Genomic DNA, 12,264 nt, shown 5'->3' with positions numbered 1-12,264 from the left:
CTCTTTCTCTCTCACACACAGCCTCTCTTTTATTGATGCCAATTGAGTTCATCAACGCTATCTATCTTCTGCTAATGCAAATTTTTGTAAAAACTGCCTTTATTCTTTGCCATCTTCAAACAAAACAAATCATTTGCCTAGCATATTCACATCACTTAGATGCCCAGAAATCAACGTCAATATAAAAGCCTCCCGAACATTCATACACTTACCGTTGCATCATTTTCTTTTGTACAGAAATTATTGCTGAAACGAATAAATGAACTATTTTTTTTTGTAGCGACATGACTCATCCTTTCTTATTTATGAATTTGATTTTTTACAGCATCAACACTGTAGAATTCAGAAAAATGGTGGACGCCTTTGCTATTTGATAACTAAAAGAAGTAGATCTAGAGCTTTCCACCTCACCCGACTCTACAATCAAGCAACCAGGATTATTGTAGCGTTTGGCTGTTTTTATCTTAAAGAATTAAGAGTGTCTTGCGCCACTGAAATTTTTGTTTCTCGAACAAAAGTTTTTTCTCGCAACCCCAGTATAATTTGCTAAGTTGTAGCAGTCATCATCATACTTGAGTAAGTGGCACAACTACCAAAACTCACCACTAGTCGCAAGTTTTGCGTTAGTACGAGTATTAATGTCCAGCAGGAGATGACTACTCTTTGTTGACTACTCATTTCTAATTAAGCGCTTCTGGAGGTAGTCGAGCCAAATTATCATTTTGACTATCATATTATCATACACGACTTAATGAGTATGGCAATGGCTTTACTGGAAGTCTGAACAATTTGAGTTTGATCTAAATACCATCTCCTGGAAGAATCTTTGCGTTGATATTGCTTTGATGTATTATATTCTTTAAAGTAATAATCCATTGAACCCATCTTTGAGCCGCTAACATATTTCCTCTTAAGGAAACATGAAGTTTCTTTGGAATACAAACTGCTTTTACCACCTTTTCCGCGGAATGGTCCCGAAGAAGTGAGATCAGGGCTACAAGCTAATTCGAAAAAGAAGTGTCATGGTGTTGTGCGCATTAATTTCGGAGGCTGTCTGACGTGAAGATAGTTGACTTTGACTTTTCAATGCACTACTTTTCTTCTGTTGTCAAAATTGCGAGTACTTTTCAGCAGATTAGAGTGGTCTTGATCCAGTTCCGTTCCATACAACTCTTCCATTGTCCCGGAATTGGCACTGTACAGGTACTAAAGTTTTGTAAATAAGATAGAAGAAAATCCGCAAGTACTTTGCTACAGTGCTAGGAATGTCTCCGAAGTGGTGTGACTTCGTCTAGTCTTCCGGATCGTCATACCCCAAGCATTTGCTTTTGCTCTCTTCTTCTAACATCTCACCACACTATCCATATTCTTTGAAGAACGCGAATTATTTTAATACTATCTCATCTTTTGTTTTGTTCTAATTTACAGAACGATGCTGCAGTAATATCCAAAATGAATTTGGATGCACCTCAAGGCTTAATACTAGACATTGATCTGGATTTCTTCAGCACCATGAATCCGTTTAAATCTTTATATAAGAATGCTGATCTCTATGAATCGCTGAAAGTTTTATACTGGTTTGAATCGCCCACATCAACTGAAACGCAGGTAAGTGATGCAATAATAGTTTTTCTCTGCTTGAGAACATTTTCTGGATGCTGGGTCATTTGCAAGGTCAGCTTAAACCGGAAGTGTTAAATTTAAATCAATCTTTCTTGCTGCATCAGCAAGAAAGGGAAACAAATATTAAAACTTTTACTTGTTTCTTTATGATTTTTATCAGTAGTCTTTTATACATAGGTATGAACTTACAGAAACCAGGAATTTCACTGTTGTATACAGTATTTATTGTAGTAACAAGTTATAGAAATGTCTTGAGTATAACATCTTGTACTTTACTTGTTTAAAATGAACTAATAATTTCTTTTATTTTTTTAAATTTAAATAATCATCTCTAAAAGGCGGTGTAAATCACTAGTTGACTTAATAGAGTGCTGGCACTCCCCTCACGTCACTTGACAATCACCCGATTTATTTGATTAGTAAATTAAATTGGTATTAGAATAATAATAATTGAATTCCCATCTAGTTTCTTGCGTACTTGTTGACTGAATGTGTACGGTAGATAAAATCAAAGATATTTTATTTATTTCATTTTTTAAATCCCTAATATTATCTGTCAGAATAAATGAACACCTCCACAGTTAAGAGGAACTGAAGAGAATGATTAGTGCATTGGCTGCTTTGAAATCACTGTCTTTGGTTTTGATTGGCGCTAAAACCTGCAGAGTGTGTCCGTCGGTGGTGAGGCATACACTGTGTTGCATTCTGCATACTAAAACTAGTGTAAATATATATGTAACGCTGGGTATATAGCTAGTTACCTACCTTTGGCTCTCTTGATGATGCATACCAACAGCGCATGTCTTTCTTTTCTTCTTCTTCTTCTTCTTCTTCTTCTTCTTCTTCTTCTTCTTCTTCTTCTTCTTCTTCTTCTTCTTCTTCCACTACTGCATCTTCTGACTTCTTAAACAAAGTTGTCAGTGTGTTTGAGCGTATTTGAACAATCAGAGTGTGGAAGGAATGTGTTACGTGGATTGACTTTTTGATTTGTTTCATCCATTTATTTATTAATGATTTGCATTCCTCCTCTTATTCTCCACTTTATCGAAACTTACCAATTAATCATCTCCTACTCAGCTGTAATAAGTTTGGATTAAATTCCTCTCCTCTTTCTACTCATTCTTGTCCTCTTTTTGATGTTTTACATAATTATTATTTTTAGATAGGAGATTTGAATTATTAAAGATCCTGGTTTGGTCGTTTGGTTAGTGGTGCTAAAGAACCTTAAATGTTAAGGTGTTCTAGAATCTGATCTATGTTATAAGAACCCACACTTTACGCCTAAAATTAGACAAAGGCTTTGCAAGCGACAAACTTTAGGAGCGTAGTGCTGAAGTTTCCCAAAGAAAGTGAAATAGGGTTTCGGCCCTTGTAGCAGCTTCTAGGGCTAGAACTAGTTTGGAAAGTGTGGGATAAAATTGAAGGGCTCGTGACACATTCATCATTTCAAATCATTTGGGAGATACTCAAAGCCTTTTTTTTTACTGTTACCTGAAACTGAAACCAAACTTTTGAAAAGTCTTTTTATAAATTAAACACCCTCACACTATACTGCTGTAATAGAGCTGTGGGGTTCAACCAAACGCACAAATCACCAAAGGATTCAATCTCTTCAGTCTAAAATACTTCGAACTATTGTAAACGCTCCATTTTATGTCTCCAACCTGACTATACACACTGACCTTAACATTTCTTTTGCTACACAAGTCGCTAAAACACGATACCGAAAACTCGACTTCAATCCTGCTAATCCTCGAGTTTAAAATCTTTCTTTTAGAACTCTTCCTGACAACCCGACAAGACGTCTTAAAAGACGGTGGCCTCGTGTCTTCTCTCAAGTGAAAAGTGGCTAATAGTTCAGTGTTTTCGAGTGTTATCACTGGGTAACTTGTCCACTCGTTTGCTTCATTTGGTTACTGTTATCATTGTTACTTACTTATAGCGCCAACGCGCTGATTGTAGCACAAATAAACTAAAACAAATAAATGAGATCTAGAAATAACAACAGAGAATGCCCAATAAAAGCTTCAGAGACCCCGGGTTCGAATCCAAGCTTCTGGCCCTTAGATTTTTCTCTACCTAGGAGCTTCATACAGCTCACTGTCGGGTAATAGAGTTGTCCATAACAGGAGAACACTTTTCGGAGAACGGCAGTGCACAATAAAAAGCTTCGGACGTCTTGAATGATCTTAGATGTTGACGCGCCTCAAAATTTAAAATAAAGTTAAAAAAAAATCTTCTAGTACCTGTGCTAATCATGCTGCACGAGTCTTGGCCTCCTTTTTTTTTACCATTTAACTCTGTCTCCCTTGCGCTGCTATCCTACGGTCACTCATTCTATGCAGCATTCTTGCGCATTCTCTCACCGAACCCATACAGCCCAAGTTATTCTAGGGATTTCATTACCTAAGTCATCCACAAACAAGAAACTTTGAGCTTTGATTGTTCAAATGCCATTAAAAGTCATATGGTACTCTTAGAGGTTACCAAATTTGATGAAGCTCACGACGTCAGTCTCTTTAACAAACAGTCGCAGTTATTTATTCGTTCTTCAAATCTCTGACCATCATTGTGGATCATCATTTTCTAGACATCTTTTTAGTACAACTAAGGTGCAATTTTCTTAGCGAACATTCTAAGCTGTGAGTTAACAACTGGTCTAGCCAACTTCTCTAAAGGCTATTCTTGGTAAAATTCAAGCCCAAAAATTAATGTGCAGCAATAAAAAAATGTTCAGTTTAATAAATGTTCTTTCCAAATTAGTAGTACGTAAAGTTGGAATTTCAATTACAACTTAAGGTAGATTTAATAAATTATTAAACATAATTAATAATATTTTTAGAATTATTTTATTAATTTTAAATGTGAATAAGGTGATAATGGTTATTTTTAATTGTCAAATGAAGGAACTGGTAGTTATAATCTTATCACGCGTTTAAATTAGTTGTGTGCATTTTCTTTTTTTTTTAATTGTCCGATTTATTATTTTTTAATTTGTGCAAAAAAAGACTTAACGTCTTAGTAGAAAATTAAGGATTTTATTTATTTATTTTCTTTTTTTTAAAAGAAATATTATGTATTACTTTATTTCCCGTTACTGGAGTATAGTGGCACGTAGAAAGCGGTGCTCAGTGTGTGTGTATGATGGGAAGGCCGGTAATGTTACCGCCAGGAGGATAGGGCGTGTCTCCTGGGCGAAGGAGCAAGGGTCAGGTGCGGCACGTAGTCGAAGACTCCGCTGGCCGCTGGCTTAATACCTTGGCGACCTCCGGGGGGTCATCGCCAGCAAACACTACTTTGCCACTATGGAGACTGGAGACGTTAGAGAGTTCTTCCCAGTTTCGTCTGTGCTGTTTATATATGAACAACCGGTACATGTCTTCTTGATTATCCTCTTTCTATATTCCTTGGAACATAATAGCCCCGTGCTTCTCACAGACGAAAAAGAGATTTCATGCTCTTTTACTTAAATGGTTCCTACATTTTGTATGCTTCTTCGTTTTTAATGTATACTTTCTTTCTTTTTTTTATTTTTATAATCTTCAATTTGTAGGTTTGTGCATTTTGCTGTACGGGATGAATAAATAAAGTAAAGTAAAGTCTATTGTTTCGGGCGGGCTTTACTTCCAAATAACGAATTGGTGTCGTGGACGGAAGCGATTAGCAAGCATACTTTACTACAAAGTTCTCGTATTAAACGTTCAATAAAATTTAAAGATTTAGACCGGTAACCAGATCCGGTACCACAACAAATATTACCTTTGCAGGTCTCTCCTATAGGTTGCCCTGGCGCCTGAATATTATTGTTATTACAGATTGTGTCGTAGGAGAAAGAGAAGGCATTTCCTGTTTGAATGCAACAAAAGTCCTCGATACCCAATGAGATGCTTATTGAGAAGACAAGTGGAAAAACGCAGGCAATACGAAAAAGGAGAGGTTTTTCCAATGAGAGACCTACTGAGACCATCACAATAAGCATCTTTTGGCAGCATTGCCTGGGCAATAGCCTTCTTTACGAGGGTCGTTTGAAAAGTCCGTGCAAAAATAAAAAACTACTTAATTTTTTGGGGTAAACCTTTTTTATTTTACAACATAGTCTCCTTTTAGGCTTATACACTTCGTCCAACGCTGCTCTAGTTTGTTGATCCCTTGCGAATAATAGGATTTATCCAAGTCTGAAAAATAGCCATTCGTTTCTGCAATCACCTCCTCGTTTGAATAAAATCTTTTTCCCGCCAGCCATTTCTTCATATTGGAGAACAAATAGTAGTCCGAGGGAGCCAAGAGTGGAGAATAGGGGGGATGTGAAACGAGTTGGAACCCTATTTCCATTAATTTTGCGACCACAACTGCTGAGGTGTGAGCTGGTGCGTTGTCGTGATGGAAAAGGACTTTTTTTGTGGGCCAATCGTGGGCGTTTTTCTTGCAGCTCGGTTTTCAAACGGTCCAATAACGATGAATAATATGCACCTGTAATAGTTTTACCCTTTTCCAGATAGTCGATGAGGATTATTCCTTGCGAATCCCAAAAGACAGTCGCCATAATCTTTCCGGCCGAAGGACCGGTCTTCGCCTTTTTTGGCGCAGATTCCCCCTTGGTAACCCATTGTTTAGATTGTTCTTTGGTCTCAGGAGTGTAGTGATGTATCCATGTTTCATCCACAGTGACGAAACGACGCTTAAAGTCCTGCGGATTCTTCTGGAACAGCTGCAAACCGTCCTAGCAACACTTCACACGATTTCGTTTTTGGTCAAGCGTGAGCAATCGCGGCACCCAACTTGCGGATAGTTTTGTCATGTCCAAATGTTGATGCAAACTATTATGTACCCGTTCATTCGAGATGCCCACAGCACTAGCAATCTCACGCACCTTCACTCTTCTGTCATCCATCACCATATCATGGATTTTATCAATGATTTCTGGAGTAGTAACCTCAACAGGGCGTCCAGAACGTTCAGCGTCACTTGTGCCCATATGGCCACTCCGAAAATTTTGAAACCACTTATAAACTGTTCTAATCGAAGGTGCAGAGTCACCATAATGTTTATCAAGCTTCTCTTTAGTCTCCTGAGGCGTTTTGCCTGTCATAAAGTAGTGTTTAATCAACACACGAAATTCTTTTTCGTCCATTTTTTGAAAATCACTCGACTTCCTCGATTCAAACGAATGCCAAACACAAAGAAATAGACCGATTTGGCTGAAAGTTGGTGTGTGTTCTTCCAAGAGATGCTACTAACTTAAACATAACCTCGATACGCGCCAGTAGTGCTATCTCTCTGACTTTGCACGGACTTTTCAAACGACCTAATCAAATCCTAATCTCTCTCATTCTATCTCTCTCTTATTAGTTTATTTTTCCCCGCAAACATATAGAGTTTTAGCGCTAAAATAACCTTATCCTGCAGCTGATGACTACCACTCGTTGGATTTACTTACCGCAACTATAGAAAAACAATAAAATAACTCAAGCTGACCAAACATCGTATTCTTTCTCTAATTCCAATTTGCGAACACACATTTCATTCTTACCCATGCTCTTAAATTAAGGAGCTTGAGCTTAGTTAGTTTCTGCCCGCAGTAAGCCCCTGTCCGCTATTATTAGCTTACCAAAAATTTTTTTTTTGCCATTTTCAGTCCAACATTACTCGTGTGCATTCATAATGCTGCTTGCTAAATTTAAATATTTAAATATGTACACGATTAATCGTCGAATCTTTATACTTATAAGTAAGTTTATTTTAACGAAATTATTATTATTATTTTTAAATTGTAATTATCTATAATTCATGATTATATGAATTTAAGTAGGATTCTTTTTGTGATTAGTATTTACTCATTAAAATTTTTTAAAAAACTTATCTTATTATCAAATATAATTAAGTCTACCCTCTTAATAGAAGTTTTAATAATTTAAATCATATAAAGACATATAATTTCTGTTTTTTTTTTTTTAATAACCATCCGACAGTAATAATTATTACGGAAAATTGAATGCAGTTAGTTACCAATTAAATATAATGTTGTTTACATTTACGGTTATCCGGTTATTGTATAATAATTATGGACACCCGTTGGTTGCTTGTAAAAAAAAAATATTTTCATCATTATTAAATACTTAAAACATAATATATTGTGGTCAAAAGTTTTGCTTATAATAGCAGTTTTAAATTAGTAGACATGAACTAGATCACTGCTTCAAAATAATTCCAATTTGGAAAGATGAAATTTTAGTTTAAGAAATTCCTTTTAATATCCAATTAATCCAATGAGGTTTTGAATTAAAATGCTACTTTTATTCTTCAATTTTAGTCTGGCTGACATTTTTGCTCACCCTCTTAGAAGCACGAAAAATTGTAGAAAAACATCCAACTTTGACAATTTTCCCCTCTTTTCCTATAAAAGTTACAATTGCTAAATTTTCTTTAAAATGAAGATAATATCTTTCTTTATAACTGTATTTTTTTTACAAAAAAAAAGAAAGTCAATTAAATAGATTTCGAGAAATTGTATATTGAAAACTGTATTGAATATAATGTAAGCACTTTGTCTAGCTTAATTATGAATATGTATCAGCTTTTAGTGGCAGCAAATATTTATATTAAGGATTCAATTAGCGAGGAATCGGTCCAGAACAAGAAAGAACAATTACAAATACAACAATGTATTCAAACTATAAGAAATAAACTATGTTTTATTTGTAATCCTTTGGTTCAATATCCTAAATTGTTGGACTATTTGTAAAAATCCAGGCCCTAAAAAAGGCAATATATTTGTCGAAACGTTGGCAAAAAGGCGGAGTTGATTTTTGTTCTGAACCGATTCCTCACTAATTGAATCCTTAATATGTTTGATTAATTTTTAGAATCAAGGTGAATCATAAAAAGGTCGAATGAATAAGAACAAGATGGGCGTTCGATTGCTTTTTACTTAATCACACAGGTCTACGGTGATTTTGCCGTGTTGAGTTTTTGAGTCATTTTGAAGTAATATGCATGTCCTGATACCAAGTATGATACCCGTTTACTTCTATCACATACCATTGTTTTTTTTAGTCATAGTTCTTAATTTTTCAGTCTTAGTAGCGTTATTGTATACTTCACACTATCTTTTATTTTTAATATAATATACTCGTATTTTGCTAGATGAATGCTATTTGTTGGACCTAAAAACCTGTGGTCGTAGCACTGCAGAATATTGTTGAACTCTTTGCCAGATGGCACTTAACTTAATTATCATTCAGATAGGAGTATTTTTACATTGGTAAGAGTCACTTGAGTATCAATACCAAATCACCACTGTGAGGGAAAGTTCGCAGCTATAAGTAGGTCCATAGACAGAACTAGATAGCGGCATTGGAAGAAGTTATGGCGAGGGAGCCGCTAGTTCTAGGTTTAAGTTTAAGTCAATCAAAATAACCATGTTCTTTACAAAAGAATGCTTAAAAGTAGCGAGCAGCTAGTTTCAGCCCTCATTTATTGACTATTCCCAAACAAAATCAATCAATTAAGCGCTTTACGCTCATTAAGTCCCAAGATTTGAATCTCCAGCATCCAGCCCAACAAAATCACCGCTACGATTATTCCACTATTATAGCTACCTATTCGTCCAACAAAAAAAATCATACCTTAAAATTAATTCTTTATTGGTTTATTGAATTTCTATAAAATTTAAATTCTCCTCTCACTATTCTAATCTATTCATCGGATTCACCAACTTCTTCTCATTAAAATCCTGAAGTAAAAAAAAAAAAAAATAGAAATTAGTGCAAGTTGTTTAGGAATTGGACAGCCAATTAGTGGAATTAGTAGTCTTCTGTGTGATTGTCTGGCTTAGACTAGGCTAGTCCTATATTTTGGGAACTTCAGCTGATTTGAGATATTGCTGGATTGAATTTCAGTTTAAAGTAGATTAACATTACTAATTAAGGTATAACGCTATTTTTTAGATGAGATCATTAAACTGATCAGTGAAAAATGGTTAAGTCTGCAGCCAATCTTAGTGGAAAGACTTTGTCATTTGACTATTGGCTATAATTAATGAGCCATAAAAAAAGGAAGTCGACTAAAAAGTCGCTTCTGAAATGGCATTGATCTCGAAACTGTTTAAAAACATTATTTTGAATAACTTTTAAAAAAAAATGTAAAGCCAAAATAAAAGAGCAAATTCGATTAATTTACTTCATAGTACCTTCTCTATCGTTCACAATTATTTGTTCAAATTGCCTTCTTCTATCTTTTTACCATACGTTTGTGAGTGTCCGAAGTAAAATAGAGGAATAATATTGAATAACCCAAAAAAAAAAAAAAAAATTGGGAAAAAAGACCAGCAAGAAAGACAGGTGTACATTGTGAGGCGGAACTGGGCGGCCCTGCGGCGGATAGCGTGACACCGGCCCAATGACAGCAATCACTACTGATTACATGTCCTCTTCGGAGGGCGCGAGAGATAGTCTAGTAACGGAGCCATTGTCCTTCGGCTCTCCAGTCTTACCAACACTCACATTGTGGGAAATTTTTTTTTATTAATTTCTTCTGTATAATTAGATCTAATTATTATTGAATATTTCGCGTCTTCCCTCGCTTGTTTTTTTTTGTCTGTTTTTCTTTAATTTTTCAGTGAAAAAAAGGGGAAAAAAACCTTGAATACTTTTATTTATTTTTAAATAACGACCAATTAACTTAAGCCCTGCAAGTTACTGACGTACTTCGCCACGGCAGATCTGATTTCCACAAATATTCTTTGGACACCTGTTCAATAAGATGGGGAAGTCGAATGGGGATGTATATCGTGCAGCTTCAGTATTTGTGTTTTTTGAATTTAGTCGTCATGAGAGAGATAGATATTTGATATAGCTGAGCTCTAGGGGGATTGCCTATGATTGGCTAGAAACCATTAATCTAGTTGCACACAGAAACCAGAGGTCTTTCCAAGTGTTTGCTTGCACGTTTTCCTGCGCCGTTTATTGGTTAGAGACTAACCTTGTAAAAGTGTCAAACGTAAAAGTTCTAAAATGTAAAGTGGCCATTTTTATTGACTTTGATAGAATGATAGATTCTCCTAAATGTTTTCAAGATATTCCAAGTCATGCTGGCCAAAATTTTGCTTGCTGCGGATTTGAGAGCTTACAATTTAACTATTATAATAATTTTTTAAATTTGATCATACGTTTTTCGCCTGGAATATACAAGCGAATCTGAAGAGGATCTAAAGCCCAATAATTGAATAATAATTTTTTTTTTTTTTTTTTTTTTCGGGGAGTAAAATCTAATGGATACCAGGTGGGCCAGTCCTGGTGATGTGGGACTCACACCCACTAAAAACCTCCCCGTCTCCTAGCTAAACCTTGCACGGAACCGTTTACCACATTACTTCGTGGAAGGCCTTCGCTATTCGCCCTTTCGGGCTTCCGCATCTTTAGGCCACATCTACTCTCTCTCCCTCTCAAGTGGCACGGGACACTTGCTGGTGAGGGTGTGTGCTCTCCATGAACTTCTTCTTTCTCAGGACGTCCTCAACAAACACAGCCACTGCTGCCCATCCTCTCTCCTCGCGGAGCATTCTTTGAGTGACGTCATCTGGGCTAAAGTCGCCTATTGCATCGGCCGCTCGTCTTCTTTCCGCGCCCCATCGACTGCAGGCAAAAAAGACATGGTAGGCATCCTCCTTCACACATTCCTCGCAGTGGGTACATTGAGGGTCTTCTGCTTTTCCGATCCTATGGAGGTACTTTCGGAAGTACCCATGCCCCGTCAGGAACTGGGTGAGGTAATAGTTTACCTCCCCATGTTGCCTCTCGACCCACGGTTTGATATTTCGGATCAGTCTCGCTGTCCAGCGTCCCCGCTCATCCGCATCCCAGCGTTCCTGCCAATCATCCATCGTCCGGGCACGTTCCTCGCGCCTTTTTCTGGCCTTTGGCAATACCTCCGCTTTCCGTAGATAAAGGCGCCTACGCTCGACTAATTGAATAATAATAATAATAATAATAATAGTGCATTTATTAAGAAATAGAATACATTATACCAGGGGCAGCTCTAGCTCGTGTAGCGCCCGTGTGCAATGAAACCCTGGCGCCTCCTAGGCCTGACCCCTCCCCGCGGCTATAACTATTAACTTTGCCGTCGTAACAAGAAAGTTTTTTCATATTAAACTTCTAAACTTTAAATACGTGAAATAAGGTTTATTTCGAGTTGAAACAAAATGTTCGAAAAAGAAGCCGCCCATAGGGCGCTCGCGTTTGATAACTACCGCCACCGCGCTGGCTGGCCGCTTCTGTCATATCATTGTTGTACCATGATGGTCCAAGACGATGCTCTTAGCTGTCTCAGGGAGCGCCGCGGCGCCCCCTGACACGGCGGCGCCCGTGTGCATTGCACACCCTGCACTATAGGTTAACCCGCCCCTGCATTATACAAAATAGATAAACATAAATCAGTAGCACTTATCAGCATGGACAGAATCCGTCTGCCGAGTTGATAATTCATGTATAATTACAAACAACCTTTTATTTTAGCAAAGAAAAAAGAGATAGAATAAAAACAAATTTATAGCTTTAGGAGATGAACACGGAAGTTAATTAAACAAACTCTTCCAGCAACTATTTCCTGTAATGTAGGGCATCTTTTAGATATTTACAGAGT

The 12,264-nt window shown here is 36.8% G+C and overlaps 1 protein-coding gene and 1 long non-coding RNA gene across 4 annotated transcripts in view; one reads left to right on the top strand and one right to left on the bottom strand.

Annotated features, from left to right (window-relative positions):
• The window catches only part of MESR6 (misexpression suppressor of ras 6), a 906,147-nt gene that overhangs the window by 447,574 nt on the left and 446,309 nt on the right, over positions 1–12,264 (top strand). For 2 of the 3 annotated variants that reach the window (XM_074119813.1, XM_074119793.1), the window contains exon 5: positions 1,429–1,608. The exons of the other annotated variant lie outside the window; for it this stretch is intronic. In XM_074119813.1, coding sequence (XP_073975914.1) covers positions 1,429–1,608 — 180 coding nt within the window. The remainder of the gene's footprint in view (positions 1–1,428; positions 1,609–12,264) is intronic. 3 annotated transcript variants of the gene reach the window in all.
• The window catches only part of LOC141449967 (uncharacterized), a 73,493-nt gene that overhangs the window by 49,896 nt on the left and 11,333 nt on the right, over positions 1–12,264 (bottom strand). The gene's annotated exons all lie outside the window — the stretch shown is intronic.

Source organism: Rhodnius prolixus, unplaced genomic scaffold (assembly GCF_049639745.1).
Source record: "Rhodnius prolixus isolate KJV_2025 unplaced genomic scaffold, Rpr scaffold_1, whole genome shotgun sequence".
Lineage (NCBI taxonomy): Eukaryota > Metazoa > Arthropoda > Insecta > Hemiptera > Reduviidae > Rhodnius > Rhodnius prolixus.
Note: the sequence above shows the minus strand (reverse complement) of the source record. Positions and strands in the feature narration are given on the sequence as shown.